The sequence below is a fragment of the Cnephaeus nilssonii genome, assembly GCF_951640355.1.
Source record: "Cnephaeus nilssonii genome assembly, chromosome: 9".
Classification (NCBI taxonomy): domain Eukaryota; kingdom Metazoa; phylum Chordata; class Mammalia; order Chiroptera; family Vespertilionidae; genus Cnephaeus; species Cnephaeus nilssonii.
Window position 1 is genome coordinate 81,615,101 of NC_137080.1, and position 23,275 is coordinate 81,638,375.

At 43.0% G+C, this 23,275-nt stretch overlaps 1 protein-coding gene across 1 annotated transcript; it reads right to left on the reverse strand.

Annotated features, from left to right (window-relative positions):
- Positions 1-5,232: 5,232 nt before the first annotated feature.
- ANKRD66 (ankyrin repeat domain 66) lies at positions 5,233-11,199 on the reverse strand (the record flags this gene model as incomplete). Its single annotated transcript, XM_079780151.1, has 3 exons — positions 5,233-5,434; positions 8,898-9,126; positions 11,037-11,199. The coding sequence occupies 3 exons, from the start codon at positions 11,197-11,199 to the stop codon at positions 5,233-5,235; spliced, it is 594 nt and encodes a 197-aa protein (XP_079636277.1).
- Positions 11,200-23,275: the final 12,076 nt, after the last annotated feature.

Sequence of the window (23,275 nt, forward strand, 5' to 3'; positions counted from 1 at the left end):
CACATTCCTTAATCCAGTCAAGTTGACACACAGAATTAACTATCACAAATGCTGTCATTTAAAAGACTTCTGCATTAGTTTGCAGAGCTTGAAGGAGCTTCCATAACAAAGTGCCAGAAACTGGGGAGCTTTAACAACAGAAATGTATTGTTTCACAGTTCTGGAGGGTTGAAGTCTGAAATCCAGGTGTCAGCAGAGTTGATGCCTTCTGAGGGCTGTGAAATGCTAAAGAGGAAACCACGGGCCTAAAATTTGCATCACGTGTGCTAAAGCCCATGATACTAAATCTAGATTTAATACCTGACCTTCTTGCTGTTTCAACCTTTCCCAGAAATATAATCTTAAGCAATCGGTCTGGGATTTTCTGGTCAACACCAATGAATTAATCTGTCACAACAGGCTCTCTCCATCCTCCTTATTCATCATTTGATTCTCAGAACCAAGCATAGTGCTAGGCCCAAAATATAGGGTCTACAAATATTTGAAAAATTGCAAAAAGAAAGAAAGGAAAGAGGGAGGGATGGAGGGAGGGAAGACTGTGCTTGCTTTAGATCTTCCCTGGGGACAAAAAAATCATTGCTTGCCATTTCCTTAGTTCAAAGCTTTGTATAAGTCCAAAACCACTGATTCTAAAAACTGTGGAAACCTTAATTTAAATATCCAGATCAGATGTCTGGTGTAAATTCATCAGGTTGTGGACCAAAAAGGAGCCACATATTAAATCTGAAAGCTCAGGGGAGGCCTGCATGATGGCCTTACAAATTCAGAGAGTGAAATAACCACACACTCTAGCCTGAACATAAAAATTCCTAACTAAAAGCACGTCATGGAGGGTAGTCATGTCCTAGGCCTGCGGCTTCCTCCGCAAAAGTCAATCCTTAAGTGAGATGGTCAGTTGTCTTTTTGCATCTAAGATAACATACCTTTGAAATATCAGAGTAACCTTCTTTTTCCTGACCCCTCCAGGGCACAGCCAAGGGCATCAGAGCAGGAGACCACAGAATCCTTCATTGTTATCTTTTAAAAATTTTTTATTTTATTTTTCAATTACAATTTACATTCAGTATTATTTTGTATTACAAGTGTACAGCATAGTGATTAGACAATCATATACTTTACAAAGTGGTCCCTGATATTTCAAGGACATCCTGTGAGGTCTCCCAGACTATGAGAGGGGCAGGCTGGGCTGAGGGACCCCTCTCCCCCGTGCATGAATTTTTGTGCACCGGGCCCTAGTCATGATATAAAGAAGACAATGGAAGAGGAGAGAAGCCATTCTAGGCCTGGATTATCAGGGAACTGGCTATGTGACTGTGAGCAGTGCTTTTGGGACAGGGTCCCTTACCTGTAAAATGTCAGGGTAGAACTAGATCTCCAAGATCACATTTAATGCATGTAAATGAAAGCTCCACAGGGCTCTTCTGAGCAATTAAACCGAGTTTTATTCTGATATAATTTGTAAATGAAGGAACGTGGCCTTCAGCATGAACTGAAAATGCTCTTTGAGGTGAGGCAAGGATTTAAAAAGCAAAAGTCAAAGGGATGGGTTGCTAGACAACAAGAACATGAACTTACATCATTCATTTTCTGACGGTGGTGTTCAGCCCCTTCACTTCTCAGCTGAACATACTGCCACCTCGCATTCCAAGCGGGGCTGTTTTCAAGTGACTAAAGCGCTGGGAATCCACAGCTCCCGGCCTCTCCCTTCTCGGTTTCCTCCTTGGGTCAGTTGCAAAGTTCACCGAGACACCGAAGCAGCTCTGTGCTGGGGTTTGGGGGGGGGGGGGGCGGAGGGGGGACATGCATGCAGGCAGTGCCACGTCCCAGGTTAGGAACACAGGCAGGCAGTGTCACGTTCCAGGTCAGGGACACAGGCAGACAGCATCATGTCCCACGTCAGGGACACAGGCAGAGAGCGTCACGTCCCTGGCCAGGGATGCAGGCAGGAAGCTTCACCTCAGCTGGGCAGGCCTGGGCGTGCCTCTGCTGGGGACAGAAGTCCCCGCCCCCCAGCTCCTGTGCATGTGCAACCCATTGACTGGTCGTGACTCGGACACCGGAATGGACAAATTAGCATATTACCTCTTTATTATATAGGATGCTGTCCCTGCTCCTCACACAGTAAGGGTGGGAGAGAGCAGATGAATACCCCCAATACCAGCCCCTGCCAATGTTTCAAATCCTCATACAGGACTCACTAAAATGGGGTGAGGGTGGGAAGTGAAGCTCATGGTCATTGTGAAGTAATCTCAGCCACAAGGCTACTTGATTGAGATCTTAAACTCATGGGACAGAAAACAGGTGGGTATCTTCATCCATGGCTTTGATGTGCTTAGAGAGAATACTTTCCCCAAATTACCCCCCTGGGTTGATGCTAATGATTGCCAGCAAGTCCTTCTTCTTCTTTTAAATATATATATTTTTTTATTGATTTCAGAGAGGAAGGAAGAGGGAGATAGAAACATAATGATGAGAGAGAATCATTGATTGGCTGCCCCCCTGCACACCCCACCCTGGGGATCAAGCCCGCAACCCAGGCATGTGCCCTGACTGGGAATCCAACTGTGACCTACTGGTTCATAGGTCTACTATCAATTACTTAGCCATGCCACTGGGCAAGCCATTCTTCTTTGTTACCTATCTAAGACAATGAAGGCTGTTAAAACAATGACCATCCCAACAATTGACCTTACCATGTAGAGGGTATTGTACTAAATGCTTGACATGCATTATCTCATTTAGTTCTCACCACAACATCATGGCATAGGCACTGGTATTCTCCCCAACTTACAGATGGGAAAACTAGAGAAATTAAGCACCCTCCCCCACAAAGGTCCCACAGCCAAAAGAACTAGAGCTCCATCCAATCCAGTTTGGTTTTAAAGACTGTACAAGCATCTGCCAGGTGGCCTAGGGCAAGTCACTCACCTCTCAGAACTTCAGTTTGTGATATTAACTGGGAGAATCATACCTGCCTTGCAGGTGTGTCATACAGATTAGATATAATACATGTAAAGTGCTTATTACAGACTCTCCACTGCAACAAATTCTTCACACAAGAAAGCAATTTTAGCGTACTCTTCCTGTTGTTCTTATGTATTATACAAAAATTCATGGAAGAAATAATATATTCCTTCTTAATGCTTCAATGAGAATAAGAATGAAAGGAGGACTCAGTGAGGACACTGGGGGGCCATGGGTTATGAACACAGTAGAGAACCCTCTGAATACTTATCACAGTTTAGTCCAAGTCTGATGGTCAATGCAAGCAGGCCATTATCCATGTCATAAAATTAGGCAGGGGATATTTATGGACTGAACAATGGAGAGCCTCACTTGATTAGTATAAGGAATTATTTCTGGACCCCTTTGGGAATCCTAGGGGAAAAGTAAGCTAATTTACAGAGTGATATAATAGCCATTACGTAGGCCTGTTATAGAACGCCAATGCCAGCATTTTACACACATCCTCCCATCTCATCCTCACAGCAACCCCAGGAGGTAAATATTATTTTGCCTATTTTATAGAAGAGGATACAAACCTATGTAAGTCTGTTTGACTCATAAGCCCATGATCTTAAAACTGTACTTACTAGAAAAGACTGGTTGTGGGGGGCAGGGAGGGCGGAGTGTCAAAAGAGGAAATAATATTATAAAAGTAGTATTTCACAGACTTCTGGAGTAAGGAATCAAAACGGAAACTAGAAAGTTGTTCTCTCTAGCTCTAGCTCTCTGTCTCTATCTCCATCTTTGCCTTCAGCCTTTTCTTTTTGCAGAACACATCTCTACTTCCTCAGTCCTATTGTAGACTGAGGTTATATGCTACTGATCCATCTTCTTATGAAGACCCTTTTCAAGTTTCCAGGAGAGTAATATTGGTCCAGGTGACTCATGTTGAGTCAGGTGTCTTCTAAGGTTCACACGGGTTGGGGACCAGGACAAACATGGCAAGCAGGAACCACCCCTGTAAGCTGCAGGGCATAGAGAAAGGGGACGGATGCTCGGGGTGGATGAACACTAGAAAGGTATTCTCCTAGCTATACTACATTCCTATAAGATGTTCAAGCATTTATTCATTTCAGAAATTTCAAATTTAACATGACCTGTATTAACATAAGCTTTAATTGAGGAATATGTAATAAAGACGTTAGGTGCCCAAAAACAATTGCTTTAGGCAGAGAAATTAGTAAACCTAGCATGTGGGGTAGCCAATTAAAGTGCACCAGGCCAGTTGCCTGATTTAAATATTTTTTTAGTTTCTATGGCAGTGTTGTCTGATGGGGGGAAGTGGTGGGGGGGGGGGGGAGGGGAGCGATTTACATACATAATTTTAAACTTTTTTTAAGTGAAAGGAAAAAGGTAAATTCATGTTAATAGTATCTTTTATTTAACCCAGTATCCAAAATATTATTTCAGCATGTAATCAACATTAAATAGTATTAATAAGCTATTTTACATTTTTGTACTATGTCTTCAAAAATCTGATATGTATTTCACATTTACAGCCCATCTCACTTTGGATACAATATTTTCATTGAAAATACCTGATTTGTAACAGACGTCCTAAAATATATTAAATAAATAGAACTGTAATCACACATTCTATTATTTTATACTCTCTCTCATTGATAACATAGAGTTTCCAGTTAGGTCCCATTGAGCTGGTCTCTTGCTCAGACTGCTCCTCCTGTGTAGAGGTGATCATGAGTAAGATGGCCATGAAGAGATGGTGGCCCTCTACCCCACAACCGCAACAAAAATGGCTGGAAACTGGGACATACATTCGTTTATCTCTTTGCTTATCCTCTGTGACAACAAATAATTTTTTCATAGATTGACTAAACAGCATTTTGGTGATTTATTATTATTATTATTATTCATTTAAACAATCTAGGTTCCTTAGGAGACACTCTTTTGAAATTCTATAATTGCATATGGAGGTCAGGAGAAGCTGATGAGTCCAAATCACTGGTAATGCAAGCAGCTGACACTTGTCTCCCGCTGGTAATTCTGTGGACAGCAGATATTAGTGAGGAGACAATAGCAAGGACAGCCTCAGGGCAAGACTTCCGGGTTGAATGACAGGTCTTGAGCTACCAGTAGAAGCCATTTGGATAATGACCTATGAGTAAAATCAGGTAAAGACAGCACACGCCTGACAAGCTCTACTCTGATACTATTGAAAGTCTCCCCCCAGAAAACATAGGTTCCAGCCTCTTGGGCCCAGCCTTCTCACACTTTCCTCTCCTTGGTATTGCTGAGCTTGGTGGGGCCTCGACTTTTCTTATGCTTTTTCTTTTTAGTGTTTTGATTCGAGGAAGGAAGAGACAGCTCCATCTCCCTTTTCTTGGCATCCCAGTCCGGGTCCTGCTGATCCAGCGGCAGCCCCTTCTGCCTGGTGGTGAGGCGGTGGTCCCGGCACTCAGGTTCGGCCCTAGGAGATGGGGAGACAGTGGCTCTCAGAGAGCGCAGGCGAGCCTCGCCCAGCTTTGAAAGGCCTCTGCACACACCCTGGGCACCTCAGGGGTCCATCCCAAAGGAAAGAGGCTACGTTCAAGCATCTCCAAGTGTACACTTAGGGAGGACTCAGACGCTAAAGAAACTACTTGGAGGTGGAGAAAACCGGGGCACCAGGAGTGAGGTGTTGACAGAATCAGTTAGCACTTAGCTTGAAGAAGGTCCTGTTAATTCTTAAAGCACACACTGTTTACACAGTAACAGCATCTTATTATGAGGCTGTTTTCCTTAACTTACTTGTAATTTTATTTTTTTTTCTAATTATGAAAGCCATGTCTATTCACTGTAAAAAGCTTAAAAGTACAAAAGCATATAAGGAAGAAAATAAAAATTACTCATAATTTCATATGTACTGTATGTGTAGATGGATTCATGTGAAGAACTAGTTATAGATGACAGATAGGGAGGTAGATAGATAAGTAGATAGATGGATACACTGCCACACACACAAAGAAAATGGAAAGTGTCCATATTATGTACCATTTTGTACATGAGGCCAAAGGTGAGTGTGTGACTTGCTTAAAGAAATTGGTAAAAACCACTTCACAGAGATAAAATTAGAGCCAATATGAGGATCAATAGTATTTGAGAGGAAAGGTGATTGTACAGGCAGGGCAAACAGTATTTTAAGTGCAAAACATCATACAATCAAAGGATAGCAAGTCTGCTTGCCCCTCAGCCCCCATTTTCCCAACAAGCTGGGAGTGACCTCCCAATAATTAGACCACATCCATTGTGCCCCTCTCAACATTCACTGAACCTCCTCTGCCCTGCTCTTAGGATACCAGTCTTGTTAACTATGCAAACAAGTTCTCTCCTCTCCCAGACAGGGAAATTCTTGATGTCCCAGTGCTATATCTGATTTATCTTTCTCTCCTTTCTAGTATCTAGTTCAATGCCATGCACATAGTAGGTCTCCAAAGTATTTGTTGAATGAGAGATGTACTGCTTAGCGAGGCTGGATCAAAAAGTTGAATTGTTCTGCTAGGGTCCCGAGAATGTTCAGAAAATGATCAAATACTGTCTAGGCTTCTTTAAAAACTCTCTCTTACATCCTTTCTCTTCATCATCCTCACCCAGGAGCTCACTTACTTACAACATGATTTTTTTTTAAATATGTTTTTATTGATTTCAGAGAGGAAGGGAGAGGGAGAGAGAGATAGAAACATCAATGATGAGAGAGACTCATTGATCCGCTGCCTCTTGCACACCCCCTACTGGGGATCGAGCCCGGAACCTGGACATGTGTCCTAGACTGGAATCGAACCCTGGACCCTTCAGTCTGCAGGCCGACGCTCTATCCACTGAGCCAAACCATCTAGGGCCTTACAACATGAATTTTTAAGAAATTCCTTAAGTGATCTCCTTGCCTGGAATCTAAGTGCCTCCGGTCCTATCTGCACAATATCACTGCCTCTTCCACTACAGGAGTGGCTCTGCTGATGAGCCCCTAATGAGCTCACACTCATATGCTTGCCCATCTCACTAAGGTCACCCACATGGCCACCCAACCTGTTCTACACTTCTCTCTAGAGGTGTGATGCTCTACTTAGCCAGGCCCCTCATTTCTCCGCTATCCCTCTACCTTCTCACATGGACACACAATCTCTGAACACTTCCACCTTGGTGTCTTTCCTCCTAATCAAAAATCTTTCTCCCTCCTTCATTAGCCAGCTCTTAGCCATCTTTTAAGGTCCAGATCTCTTAACTAGGATTCCTTCTCTCTAAACCCCATGACTGTCAGAGGGAAGTTCCCCGTGGGAGAGGATGACAAGTAGAGATGACTTACACATGATGCATTTTTCTGTCTGCTCAGCACTGTTTGCCCAGCTTTCCTGGTAATGGCACTGCTGACTATTTGGAGGAACCACTCCTCCCCCACTCAGTTATTCTGGGGTATCTTTCATGCCCTGCCGTCCACTGGTCACTGGGCAGGGGATGAGATTACTCAGAGAAAGTCAGTGAGGAGAGCCAAGGACAGGACCTTGAGGAATTTCTGCATCTAAAAAGCATGCAAAAATAAGAGCTTAGACAAAATTATGAGAAGAAATAGTCACATAGGTAGAAGGAGAATTAGAAGAGAGTAGCATCAGATAAAACAAGAGAGAAGAGTTTGAAAAATATCAGATATCAAATTAAGGGGAGGTAAGATGTGAATTGAGAAGAGGCCATTGATAGAGCAACAAGACTCCCTGGCAACTTGAATGAGAGCTGATTCAGCACAATGATAAATATTACACCATGTCCCATTTTTAAACCTGGTGTCCCACCTCTCTTATCTGAGATCATTTTTGCATAATCTACAACAACAATTATAATAATTATATATTACTAGAGGCCCAGTGCATGAAATTCATGCATGGGGAGAGGGTGTCCCTCAGCCCAGCCTGCACCCTCTCCAATCTGGGGACCCCTCTGGAGATGTCCAAATGCTAGTTTAGGCCCTATCCCGGGATCTGGCCTAAACCGGCAGTTGGACATCCCTCTCACAATCTGGGACTGCTGGCTCCTAACCACTCACCTGCCTGCCTGCCTGCCTGATTGCCCCTAACTATTCTGCCTGCTAGCCTGATAGCCCCCTAACTGCTCCCCTGCTGGCATAAGCACCTCCAACTGCCCTCCCCTGTGGGGCTGAGGGGACTGGGGGTCTCTGGCTGGATGAGGCAGGGCTGAGGGGACTGGGGGACTGAGGCTGGATGAGGCAGGGCTGAGGGGACTGGGGGACTCCAGCTGGATGAGGCGAGGCTGAGGGGACTGGGGGACTGAGGCTGAATGAGGCGAGGCTGAGGGGACTGGGTGCCGCCATCTTGTGGCTGTGGGCGCTGCCATCTTGTGAGGGTGTGGCAGTCAATTAGCATATTCCCTCTTTATTAGATAGGATGGTATTAAAATTATAATAATGTATAATTATAAAAATTATTATAATTTTGTATAATTTAAAAATAATCGATTTTACATAATGTAACACATTTCAGTTTCCACACCAAATTAGTCACTTCAGTGAAAAATTAATAAAAAATAACTCAAACATGCCCTGGCCAGTTTGGCTCAGTGGATAGAGTGTTGGCCTGTGGACTGAAGGGTCCCAGGTTCGATTCCAGCCAAGGGTACATGTCCGGGTTGCAGGCTCGATCCCCAATATGGGGCGTGCAGGAGACAGCCCATCATGATTCTTTCTCATCATTGATGTTTTTATCTCTCTCTCCCTCTCCCTTCCTCTCTGAAATCAATAAAATATATTTTTTTAAAAACCTCAAACAATAGTTGCCTGGATTTCCTCATTTCATTCTCATTGACCTGAGATCACTGAGTCAGCAAAGACTTGATCACAGGCTCCTGTTTCTCTGCCCTTCCTAGAGTTGGAAAGAAATGGAACTTACTTCTCCAGGAATGCGACACAGGCTTTCTGTCCATAGATCTGTGCGATCCTCTTCGGCGTGTCTCCAAAGAAGTCGGAGGCATCGATGGCGGCATGCAATGCATGGAGCATTTTGAGCACATTCAGATGGCCTGACTCGGCTGCAAAATGAGCTGGGGTCCAGCCCACGTCAGTTACCAGGCAGGGTCTGGCTCCATACTGTATGAGGAGCTTCATCACCTCCATGTGCCCTTAGATGCACCAAGAAGAAATAGAAGGTTAAGATGAAAATGTCTCTGCTGGCCCGAGGCCAGGGTTAGTCTAGATAGCACAAAAGAGGGGAAGACATTGGCTTTGAGGCCCCTCCAGCTGCCCATCCTCATTCCCTCCTCCCTTTTTCCTCTCAGTACCCCATCCTTACCCCCAGGAACCAAGCTTTCTCACCCAGGGGCTGAGGCCCTCTAAATATTCCCTCTACTACCTCCCAGACCCTCCCCTCCCAGCCCTGCCTAGAAATCTTCTTTCTCTCCCAAGTCACTCTACCCCTGCCTATGTTGGCACTGGCAAGCTCCCTGCTTTTGGCAGTCTCCAGGCTGATTTCAAAATCAAATATTTTGCTACAGCATGGATGGACCTTGAGGGCATTATGCTAACCCAGATAGAGAAAGACATGTCAGACAGAGAAAGACAGATACCGTATGATCTCACTTATATGTGGAATCTAAGTAACAAAAGCCAAACTCATAGGTATAGAGAATATATTATATTGGTGGGTTCTAGCGGTGGGGGATGTGTGAAATGGGTTAAGGTAGTCAAAAGGTACAAACTTTCAGTTATAAAATACAAGGTCATGGGGATGTAATGTACAGCATGGTGACTGTAGTTAATAATTCTGTGCTGCCAATTTGAAAGTTGCTAAGATAGTAGATCTTCAAAGTTATGACAAGAAAAAAATAATTTATAACCAAGGATGGTTGATGGATGTTAATTAGACTTTTTGTGGTGATCATTTCACAATATATATAAAAATCAAATTATTATGTTGCACACCTGAAACTGATATAATGTTATAAGTCAATTATACCTCAATTAAAAATGTTTGAAGTTTCCCTTACAATATAGCTAGCAAAGATTAATTGCCCAGGCTTTCTAGCCAAATAGATGGGGGTTCATACCTAATGATAAACACCACCTACTAACTATGGCAACCTGGACAAGCAACAGATGTCGAAGGCTCAGTTTTCTCATTTGTAAATTAAGGATATTACTACTTACCTCACTGAGTTCTAGTGAAGTACAAATGAAATCATAGATCTAAAGTACATAGCATAGTACTCAGCCTATGGCAAATGTTGGTTAAAAGGTGCCCTAGTATAGCTACTGTGACACTGTACTTAAATTTCTACAAAATCCTCCCACCTGATTTCTCTGCAGCCAGTCTTGCTTCCTGCCAATCCATTCTGCATTTAGGAACAAAACATATTTTTAGAAAGCAAATGGACTATATAACACTTTCTTACTTAACACTCTTCAACGGTATTCTATTGCCAAAGGCCTCGACAAGCCCATTAGTTGAATTTTTGCCATTTTCCTTCTCCAATTCTATACCTAAGCCATCGTTAGGCATGGGGGATACAGCAATGAACAGACAAAGTGCCTGTCCTACTTCAGGAATAATGCTCCTGTCCTGTTAGCGGTCAAGAGGGCAGAGGATTAATATTAATTGAGAGTAGACTATGTGCTGGGCACTGAACACTCATTATTTCACTGAATCCTCACTACAAGACTCCAAGGTAGCATTATTGTTCCCATTATGTAGATGAATAACTAGGTCTAGAGACATTAAATAACTTGTCAAGGTGCTATAACTAGTAAGTGGTGGTGCTGGGATTGAAATGTTCTATCGGGCATCGATGTTTCTCTCTCTCTCTCTCTCTCTCTCTCTCTCTCTCTCTCTCTCTCTCTTCCTCTTTCTTTCTCTCTTTCTCCCTTCCTCTCTCTCTAAAAATCAATCAATAAAACAAATAAAAAATTATATCCTTGATGGAGGTTTAAAAGAAAAAGAAATGTATATTCTTCCTGCTACCCCACACAGATGCTGATTGGTACCTTCACGAACAATAGACTGCAGGGGATGGACTCTGCTTGCATTGCCACTCACCTTTGATTGCAGCCCAGTGAAGTGGGGTTCGGTCATTCCAGTCCACATCCTTGTAGTTTGGGTCACAGAGACCTTTCTTCAAAATCCTTTTCACTAGAATGTAGTCCCCTGCAGCCACAGCTTGATGGAGCTTTGTCATGTCTGACATTCTCCTCAATTCCATGACAAGAAACTGTGGGGAAAACATGCTACTTAGGAAATTATCTACAACCCTTTATTCCTAGTGAGGATTCTTTATCCTAAATTTGCATCCAGGGTTGCTTCATGTGTGTGCTCTGCTGAGTATACATTTAGATCTTATCTACTGTGGTTCGTGCATGCCAGTCACCTGCCCAAAACTATCAGTCGCTGTCCTCTGTCTACAGAACTCCAGGCTAAAGTCATGGGCTGGAATTTGTTATTTGGTCTCAAACCACCTTCCAGGCCTAGTAGTGTGACTCTGATCTGATTGTGTATTTCTGTGCCTTAAGCTCCTCATCTGTAGAATGGGTATAATTTGCCAGGGTTGCTGTGAGGATACAGTGACAATCCATGTGAAAAGCTTATTCTGGACACAGAACATATACTCTGTGGAAATTAAATACTATTACTCCATCAATTCAGGAGGTAGACAAATATAAACACACAAATAAAATGGCTAAATTATTTACAGCATTAAGACATAAACCAACCGTTCTCCAACTATAGTCTATACTAGTAGATGCTTAGGAATCCCTGAGAGTTTTTTAGGAAGTCCATAAGGTCAAAACTACTTTCATTATAATATTAAAATGTCATTGGCCTTGTACACTGTACTGAAAATTGCCCTGATGGTTCACCAGCGAAGGCGTAGAAAACTGCAGGCGCCTTAGCACGAAGAGACGCGGCAGTGGGCAGTGGCCCAGACTGGACTAGCAGTCATGGTATCCTTTACCACCACACACACGCAGTTTAAAGAATAAAAAAGCTAGTTTCAGTGAAGAAACTAAAGCAGTAAGAATTATTTGTTTTTATCAAATTTTTACTCTTGATTACATGACTTAGTAAAAGGGATTAAAAGATAATGAAATGTATCAACATTTGGAATGTCTGTAGAACTCCATCAACCAATATTTTCTGTAGGACAAGTGTATGATGTTAGCAAATGCATGGGTAAAGGGATCCATTCAAAACAGGCCAATGGATTTCAGTGTAATGAATTTTAATTTAGAGCATGGAAAACACACAGACTATTTCAGATTTCAACTAACATTTAAAGCACTACCAGTTTTGGTGTAGTATCAAAGAAAAATATTCACAATATTTGAAAAGGGTATAAAGTACTCCTCCCTTTTTCAACTTCATATACGTGTGAAACCATATTTTCTTTATGTATTTCAACCAGAACAACAAACTGAATGCAGAAGCAGATAGAATACAGGTGTCTTCTATTAAACCAAATACTAAAGAGATTTGACCCAAAAAAGTAAAACAATGCCACTCTTCTCACACTGTTCGTTTTAGGAAAAGTTATTTTTCATAAAAATTGCAGTATTTTATTGTCTAGTAGGCTTATGATGTTTGCAAATGAATTAATATACATTTTTCAATGTTCTCAGTTTTAATTTCTAATATAGTAATTATTGATAGCTATAATCCACATTTTAAAAAAAACCCGCCTGGGCCTTGGCCAGAGTGGCTCAGTTGATCGTCATCCCATGCACTGAGGGATCGATCACTGGTTCGATTCCCAGTCAGGGCACATGCCCGGGTTTCAGGCTCAATCCCCACTAGCTGGTGTGTAGGAGGCAGTCGATGGTTGTTTCTTTCTCTCTCTCCCTCTCTCTTCTTCTCTCTTTCTGTCTAAAATCAATAAAAACATTTAAAAAACAAACAAAAAACTTCCCTCTGGGATTCTCAGTAATTTTTAAGAATATAAAGGAGTCCTGAGATGGAAAAGTTTGAGAATTACTGATATAACAAAAAAGGGGCTGAGATATAGGAAAAAGGAATGAGAAGTGAACCCCTAGAGAGGAGGCTGTTAGAAATGTCAACATTTAAGTGAGACCTCGAGAAGTTAGAGTCAACCGCACAAATGGTGGTCCAGCAGCATCATCCAGGGCCTTCTAGAAATGCAAATGATTGGGCCTCAAATCAGACCTAGTGGGTCAGAAACTGGGGTGGGAGAAGCAATCAGTGTCGTAGTGGGTCCTCAGGTGAGTCTCATGTGCATGGACGTATGAGGGCCATTCCAGAGTGGGAGAGGAGAGAAGGAAGTACCATAATCCACAAGCAAGCCCAAGTGTTAGGACGGCGATGACTTTCTGGGGATAGAGGAAAGGACCTTTCACCAACACTCAGAAGTTAAAGGCACTTCTCTCTGAAAACAACCTAAGCCGGGTCCCTGAATGATGAATAAGAGGCATTTTGGGCCCTGACAGTGGTGGAGGGTCCCAGCTCAGGCACATTCAGCAAAGTGCAAGTAGCTCTACCTTTAATGTGTAGACCACAAACTTCTCTTGAAAAAGGTGGGATAGGACATTTTATAGGTTCTGTAGACCACCAGGCAAAATCAAGACTGTTAGGTAACAAGAAAAACTCCTGCCCTGTGTATAGGGGAGGGGCCATCCTGGGGGAGGAAGGGTTGGTGCTGGTGAGTGAGCATGCTTAGTGACCGCCAGCCCTCAGCCTGAGACATTCTCAGGGCAACCTGCCAGAGTGGGAGGGGCCTGGCCCATGGGAAGGTCACTCACTGTGCCCGGGTGACGCCCAGATGCCAGCATGCTCTCTCTCCTCTCCAGGAACCTGACTGTCACAAGTTGACAGCTGGTAGGAGGCAAGGCAACTCGACTGTATTATGATTCCACTCAGTGCCCTGTAGTTGCCAATAGCAGAGTCCCCAAGGTGTAGGTGGTGACCAGCGGGGCCCTGGGCAGTGGCTAGCACAGCAGCGGGCTCAGGAGAAGTGCTGGGAGTAGAGGGGGCATGGGGGTCACAGAGAGTGACCTCAGCTGGCTCTCCGAGGCTCCCAGTGCTTGCCCAGTGAGCCCACCTCCACAGGTGGTGACCATGTGCCTACAGAAACAGGGAGGGAGCCAGATTTGGCCTGTAGATTACAGTTACCGACCTCTGGTGTATGTAAAGCATCTGGGATCTTGTTAAAATGCAGATCCTGATTCCGCTGGACTGGGATGGTGGGCCTGAGATCCTGCTTTTGTAACAAGCCCCCAGAGCATCTAGTAGTTCACAGACCACATTTGAGTAGCAATGTCTCTGCATCGACAAGGCATTGGTGAGACCTAAAGTAAGGCAGAGGCAGTCTGGCTGGATCACGGGTGGGTGTAAACCACAGATGCCTGGGCCTCAGCCCAAAGTGGTTCGGCCTTTTTGCATTAAGTGGGTGCTGAATATGTATGTTAGGTAACAGAAGATGACACAGGATTTTTATCTTCTTGGCTTATTTGTCTTAGTAGAAAACCCTTATACTGGATCATTTGATCAGTGATAAGATAACATGGTGAACAGAGGTACTAGACAGTTTCTATCTACCCTGCAGGTATTACAGAAAGCCAAACCATTTTTAGAGGCTCTTCTTTGCTTGCCATTCACACAAACCTGTAAGAAGGTTTACAGTTAAATTAGCCCCATTTGTTCCACATTTGAGTTCACACCAAGGAAATTCCACAACTTCCCATGGATAAATTATAATTTAAGTAGACATTCTCAGTGAGTAGGTAGCTAAATTTATTTGCAGAGAAATTAACAAACTGATCCTAAAAGCTCAAATGCAAGGGACTCAGAATTGCCAAAGCAATCTTGAAAAAAAAAAAAAAGAACAAAGTAGGATTCACACTTCCTGATTTCTAAATCATGACAGTGTGGTACAAAGTATGCTGTGTGGCAAAAAGATAGACATATAGAGCAATGGAATAGAACTGAGAGTCCGGAAATAAACCTTTATGTTTATGGTAATTAATTGATTTTCAACAAAAGTGCCAGGAAAATTCAGTGGGGAATAGTCTCTAAAAGGTACTAACACAATTGAATATCCAAAAGAATGAAGTTTGTCATCTACCTCTTGCCATATACAAAAATTAACTTAATATATCACAGACCTAAATATATGTCCTAAAACTAAAACTGTTAGGAGAAAACATTGTGGTAACTCTTCATCACATTGGGTTAAGCCAGGAGTAGGGAACCTTTTTTCTGCAAAGGGCCATTTGGATATGTATAGCACAATTCCCTGGCCATACAAAATTATCAACTTAAAAATTAGTCTGCTAGATTTGGTCAAACATTTAATTAACTCACCCCTAATGTCGTGACAGGGCCAGACCAAATGATTATACAGCCCATGGGCTGGACGTTCCCCACCCCTGGGTTAGGCAATGGTCCATAGATAGGACAATAAAAGCACAAGCCACAAAAGAAAAAATTAAATCAATTGTATTTCACTAAAATTAAAAACTTTTGTTCTGTAAACGATACCTTTGAGAAGGTATAAGCAACCACCAAATGGGAGAAAATCTTTTCAAATCATATATGTGATAAGAAATTTGTACCCAAAATATATAAAGAACCATTAGAACTTAACAATAAAAAAACAAATAAGTCAATTAAAAATGGTCAAAGAATATAAACAGAAGTTTCTCCAAAACAAATATGCACATAGCCTATAAGCACATGAAAAGGTGCTCAACCCCATTAGTCATTAGGGAAATGCAAATCAAATCCATAATGAAACACCACTCCACACCCACTATAATAACTATAATAAAAAAGGCAAGTAATAACAAGTGTTGGTAAGGATGTAGAGCAATTGGGACCCTCATATACTGTGGTGGGAATATGAAATAGGGAAGCCACTTTGGAAAACAATTTGGTAGTTTTTTAAAAGGTAAACATAATTATATATGACCAGTAACTCCAATCCTAGGTATATATCTAAAAGAAATGAAAATATATGTCCACATAAAAGCTTGTACATAAATGTTCACAGCAGCATTATTAATAACTAGAGGCCCGGTGCACAAAATTCGTGCACGGGGGAGGGGGGTTGTCCCTCAGCCCAGCCTGCACCCTCTCCAATCTGGGACATCCCTCTCACAATCCAGGACTGCTGGCTCCCAGCCACTTACCTGCCTCTGCCTGATTGCCCCTAACCGCTTCTGCCTGCCAGCCTGATCACCCCCTAACCACTCCCCTGCCAGCCTGATCGACGCCTAACTGCTCCCCGGCTGGCCCAATTGCCCCTAACTGTCCTCCCCTGCTGGCCTAGTCACCCCTAACTGCCCTCACCTGCCAGTCTGGTCACCCCTAACTGCCCTCCCCTGCTGGCCCAGTCACCCTTAACTTCCCTCCCCTGCTGGCCTGGTCTCCCCCAACTGCCCTCCCCTGAAGGCCTGGGTCCCCCCAACTGTCCTTCCCTGCAGGCCTGGTTCCCCCCCCAACTGCCCTCCCCTGCAGGCTTGGTCCCCCCCAACTGCCCTTCTCTGCCAGCCTGGTCACCCCCAACTGCCCACAACTGCCCTCCCCTGCAGGCCATCTTGTGGTGGTCATCTTGTGTCCACATGGGGGCAGCCATCTTTGACCACATGGGGGTGGCCATCTTGTGTTTTGGAGTGATGGTCAATTTGCATATTACTCTTTTATTAGATAGAATTAGATAGGATAGCCCTAAAGTGAAAACAATCCAAATGTCCATGAATGGATAAATGCATAAATAAAATGTGGGATATTCATACAAGGAATAGTAATTGACAATAAAAAAAATGAGGTGCTGATACATGCGACAACAAGGATAACCCTTGAAAACAGGCTAAGTGAAAGAAGCCAATCACAAAAACTCACATGTTTGTATGATTCCATTTATGTGAAATGTCCAGAATAGGCAAATCTATATTGAATGTCAATTATTGGTTGCCTAGGGCTGGAATGAGGTGGGGTGGGAAGTGACTGGGAAGGAGTACAAGATTTTTCTTTGTGGTGATGAAATGTTCTTAAATAGTGGAGGGTGATACTTTTATAACTTTGAATACATTAAAACTCACTGAATTGTGTGCTTTAAAAAGGTGAATTTTATGGTATGTACATTATAATTCAACAAAGCTGTTTGAAAAAATAAAGGATACTATAAATTAAATGCTTTCTTTAAAAAAAAACAACACAAAAAGTTATTTGTAGAAAACATACAATTCACTAGCCTACCACCGACTACAAAACTTTAGCAAATTTTCCTTCACATGAATCCCTTTTTATTTAAGTGCACTTGAATTTCTATCTTCCTGGTTCAGGTATCTCAATGTAAAAAAGCAGCCAGTAATTATAAGCTCTAATAAATACGAATGATCTACAGTAACTGCAGTAAACATCTGAAGACAAGGGTAATATACAAATACTTACTGTCTTGTTTGAAACTGAGGTGCTCAGTGCTGGCAGGGAGTCTTGGCTGCCGAAGTCTTGTTGTTTCACACCATGGAAACTGACCCCTCCTTCCTCATTAAAGTCTGTCAATCAACCTCAGCTTCACTAGGCGGTGACTGTCCAGTGGATGGGGGCTGCCCCTCTGCTGTGCACTGAAACCGGTCAGCAATTCCAGTCTGCTTCTGTAGTCCAAGGGCGGTTCCTAACAGGTTTGTTTCAAATAGCATTTAATAAAGAAGTATGAAAATTAAAACTATGATTGACAGTCCACATGACACTGTGGAGTAGTGGAGACAAGGTGGCCTCCTCACGTTCAGAACCAGCTGGGAGATCTTGGGCAAAGCTCTTAACTTTGCTGAGCCTATTTTTTTCACCAATAAAATGAAGTGTTTACACCTTTCCGTGGGGCTGTGAAAGGAGAGTAGCTGAAATAATTTATGACCCACCTGGCACAAGGTAGAGGAGGCAGAGAGGGAGGGAGGGAGGAAAGGAGGAAAACTTTGAGTGCTTTCTCTTTGCCTCCTCTTCCTGCTCTAATTACTCTAAGCATCTATCTTTATGATGATGCTGGTCTAAAAGACCTTCTTCCTCCCTCCTCTCTCCTCTCTTTTCTCTTTCTCTTTCACCCATCTATCCCATTCTTTTTTTCTCCCCTACCTTCTCCTCCTTTTCCTCTTCCTCTCCCTCCTCTTTCTTTTCTCTCTCTCTTTTTCTTTCCCCTTCCTTCCTACATGTATTTCTGTATTTATTTTCTTTCTACCTTTCTCTCCACGTGTATTTATTGAATGCCTTATATCTGCCAGACACTATACTGGGCCGTATGGAGAGCAAGGTACTACTCATTGTTCCTCCCTTCTTTGAGCTCAGAGTCCAGTGAAAAAGGCAGACAATAAGAAAACAAATAAATGTATTCCTGTAAAATTACAACTTCTACTAGTGTCGTGAACGAACAACGGTCAATGTTGGAGAATAATGGGAAAGGAGGGTGATCATGGATGTCCTGAAGTGCTGACATTTGAGCTGAGACCTGGCATGAGAGGAGCCAAGCATCTGAGGAGCTAGGGAAGGTGTTCCAGGCAGAGGGAGGGAAACAGCTTGGCTTAAGTGAGAAATAAAGAGGAGGAGGATGTGGGTAGTCTGTGTGGTGTGGGGCAAGTGGAAGAAGATAGGCAAAGGCTAGATCATTCAGGGTCTCCTAGGATACAGCAAGGATTTTGGATTTTATTCCAAGTACAAGGAGAAGTCTGAAAGGTTTTAAGCAAGGAACAAGATGGTGCAATTTATATATATATTTTTTAAGGTGACTTTGGCTTGTACATGGGGTAGAGACTAAAGAGAAACAAGATGAAAAGCAGTATGATCACTGAGAAGCCTATTGCTGAAGTCCAGATAGGAAAGAGCAGTGGCTTGTTGTATTTGGCAGTGACATGTACAGAAATGATTGAAATCAAGAACTATTTAGGGCCCTGTCTGGGTAGATCAGTTGTTTAGAGCTTTGTCCTGAAATGCCAAGGTTGTGGGTTCAATCCCCAGTCAGAGCACATACTAGTACAAGAATCAACCAATGAATGCATAAATAAGTAAGCAATGTTTCTCTCTCTTTCTCTTTCAAATCAATAAATAAAAATGTATTTTAAAAATAATTATTAAGGAGGGATTATTAATAGGACCTGTCAATGGGTTCTATATGAGTGGCCAGGGTAATGGAGGGATCAAGGATGATCATTGGGCTTCTGGTTTGACCACTTTAGTGTGAAGGTGGTGACATTTGATGGCATAGCGATGACTTGAGGGGGGCCAGGTTTGGGTAGCAGAAGGCTAGTTTAAATTAAATGTTCTGTTTTAAATGTGTTAAGTTTTGAGGTTCCAAGGCATCTAAATTATCAAATAGGAGACCAAAATTCTGTGACTTTTGAGCTAAAGATACACATTTGGAGTTGTCAGCATAGGTAAAGGTGGCATTTAAAGGTAGCAGGTACAGAGAGGAGGGAGACCCTGTAGAGGGCCCCCTGGGAAGAAACAGGGACATTCTTCAAATTGTTGTTAACTAAGCCCGAGGCATTGGCAGAGTCTTGTCTGGGTTACACGCCCCCCAAGAATGCGGGGGTGTTTTCAGTTCCTAACTTACCTTTGTCCAGGTACCAGGAGAGGGGCTTTGAGATGTAAATCCAGTCTAGCACCGGGAAAGAGGGAATGAATAGGACCTGGGCCCTCCCAAGCTCCTTTGATCCTAAGTTTTCAGGTGAAACCCCCTTGTATATTGGAAAATAAATAAATGTGCTGCGTGGCTCAGGGCAGTCGGTCTGTCTCTCCAGCAGAAGAGGTCAGCGACCCACCCGGGACCCAGCTTGAATCTATTTCTGTGTCGACTCTCTTTATTTCATTGTTTCTCAATCCCCGGCCGCCTCTACCAAGAACCCATTTCATCTCTCTCCGTGCTGGCCACGGGAAAGGGAGATCCCCGCCGCATCAGGCCCCAGCAAGACCCAAGCCGTGAAGCCTGCCATCATTCAGAGATCCGATAGCAAAGGACAAATTATCAAAGAAGATTCAGAAGCACTGTCAGGGAGATAGGAGGGAAACCAGGAGAATACAGCCCCACAGAAACTAAAGGTTAAGAAGAGTAATGGTCAACCACGTCAAAGAGGGTGGGGTTTAATGAATGCCTATGACAGGCAGGAAAAGATTCACATGAGACCCCATGCTCAACCCCAAGAGGCTCAGTGTCTTATAAGCTTTCTAAGCACCAGAACAGTTCCAATTCAGCTTAATTTTATTCAACAAATACATATTTTATAAGCAACTAGTAAGTGTGGAATGAGGCAAGGATCCAAGGACCGAGCCCTCCCCTCAAGGAACCTGCAGTCTAATAAGGATCCCATGTAAGAGGTGGAGCTGTTGTCATTCACAAATTGCATACATCTGGGGCCACATCCCCCACATGGTTCCTTCCCTAATACAACTGTCCCCCACTTTGCAAAAGTTAGCATTATGTCACTTTGCTCTTATGAGAGACCTATATTAGTACCTATTTTTGCTATTTGAAAGGAATCCAAAGAGGATTTTCACTTTTGCAAAAATAGTTCAGTGTTTGTTCTTGCAGCAGTTGTTATTAGAGGCAGCAGACACCCCAAGCAAGCTCCTTCCTGGGAACCACACTCAGCATCTCAGCATCTAACCACCAGGGGTTTGAGTAGCTTCTGTGAACATCTGTGTTTTATCTTGTGCTTCCTTAGTAAGATGAGTTGTAAGGTATCAGAGAAGCCTATGTAAGCTTATTGTAAAACCACATGTAATTAAGCATATTTGGCATAATTTGGTAGGTTCTTTTGGGGTCTGAGAACACTCAAAATGTTTCCATATAAATTAATGATAATCACATCTTTGCTTTATGCCATTTCAGCTTACTAAAACTTTCATAGCACCTCTAGTTTTGGATAGTGGGGGAAACCTGTAATGGGTTTCTGAGCCCCAATTTCTTGATAAGCCATGAGCTGACTCCAAGATTTCTCATAAATCAAGAGTAAGGTGATGAAGAAATGACTTAAAAAGGGTATGATTTGATCTAAAAATTTTTTTTTGACACAAAGCACACAAGGCCATATAAAAATGAGATGAAGACAAATCCTGATCTTACAAAAATATTATTATTTTTTTTTGTATACAAGTAATGAATCTGCTAATGGGAAACTGAATTTGTGTGGTAAATGCTTTTCAGTGTCATAAGTGTGACCTGATGAATAACTTCATCTGCAGTTAATGTTAAAAATCTATCCTCAAGGGTCTCTCACCCATGTCATGATAGCCACTGAGATCACTGAGTAATATCTATGGGCCAGCCATCAACCTGTGGTCACAATGACTCAAGCACAGGGACTAAAATTTCTACAAGAATTCTATGATGTCTTTCCCCCCATAGAATTAAAGCCATTTTTAAACCAGGAAGGGACTCTAGAAATCATGAACTAAAAATTTACTTCATAGATGTGAATATTGAGATCTAATGACATGAACTTATTTCATAAAAGGCACACTGCTATTAGGTCTTAATTCATCTCTTACAACCTTCCCCACCCTAGTTAAGCTCAGCATGCAGAGTTGATGTACAGTGACCACAAGTTCAAGTCTGGGCTGAACAGCTTTGCCACTCCTTTGCATATTTACTGCTTACTATTGATCCCTGCTCAGGCCACTGTGAATTGATTCTCTTCCACGTCCCTCCAATTCTAAAGAAGATGCTAATAAGAAGGCCATATAGGTTTTGTTCTCAGTGCTCTAACACATATTAATAAGTTTAATCATGTGGGACAGGTACAAGTATTATCCCTACTTTACAGAAGAGTGGACTAAGGCACGTAGGAATCAAGTAAGGCCTAAGGTGACAAAGCTAGTCATCGGACAACCCAGGTAGTTTGGTTACAGTAACTATGTTCTTATCTACTCTGCTGCCTTGTCTCCAGAGATGGCAAGTCAAAATCACATGCAAGAGCGCTGCATTTTCCATTTCAAACCAATACTGAAAGAGGCAGTACAGTGAGGTGGACAGAATGGTGACATGGCAACTGGGAATGGCAAGAAGGAAATGAAAGATTTGTGGAATGCCTTTGTGCATCAGGTATTGTTCTAGGTGTTTTATGGGCATTATCTCATCAGTCTTAACTAAGTCGGAGATATAGATAGTTCACAAGCCAGGACATGGAGGCTCAGAGGGCTTAAACATGCCCAGACCAGGGCTGCCTACTTCCTGTGGAGAGTGGGAGAGCTGATCAAACCCAGTCTCTGCCTCTGGGCCTGGGAAGGTGAGAGTCGGGTTCCATTTGTGGTTTCCTAATCTTTTGTTCCCTTCTGCTTATATGCATATTGTAGAAGCTTTCACAGAGCTTCCTGATCAGGAAGGAGGAATTAGGTTGACATCTTGGACTGTCCCTGGGATTAGACTAGAGAAGGGGGATGTGCTGGGTCTGGGATTCCAGCATCACTGCAGATCAGCACAAACTGGAGATGTGTGCCAAGCCAGCATGAGGCTTATGGAGTCTTGCTCTGGGGAGTTAGGATTTTCAGGTTGGCCATATTCACTAAGGTGTTACTTTATCATCTTGTATCCTTCAGAGGCATAGCTTGGATCTCCTCTTAGCCTCACTGGGTGCTGCACAACCCGAACGTGGGTCTATGTAGCTCCCTCACATGCTGACTTTGTACCTAATACCCTTTCCCTGTAGCAGCCCTTGTCCAGTCAATTCATCTTTTCTACTGTCTCCCGTGGACCTGTTGCTTCTGTCTCAACTGTCTTGAGGAAGTCCCTTTGTAGGGGGCAAATTCACAACAAATTTTCCCTGAGTTTCTGATCACACATGCAAACAAGCCATATCCCTCTTTAAAGAGTTATGGATCTAATTGAGGAGATAAGATCTTGCACAAATAAAATATAATTGAGGCTGTATTAAATGCCCTAAGGGAAGCACTAAAGCACGTGAAGATGTTACATGTAGGAATCTTTAAAGGATGCTGGAAATCTTCCATTTGTCCCATCAGAGCCATTCTCCACTATTCACCATGGCAGGCTCACCTATAGGTACAGTATCCATGGGCTCCAGTGCCCTCTGGCTTGGGTCTGGCTGATTTCCAGCAGGAGATTTGAGGGTGGGTAGAAAGTATGGCTGGAATATTTAGTCCTTTGACTTCTTGCCTAGTTGTCAGGGCGTTGCTGCAGATATCAGGTGGCCCTCTCCATGGAGTTATCCTCAGCAGGTCCCACTCATCAATTTCTCTTTCCTCTTGCTCCTCCAGGCCACTGGGTGGTAAGGGCTCACTGGTGTCGTTTGGCCAGAGGACTGCACTATGCCTTGTGCATTCCC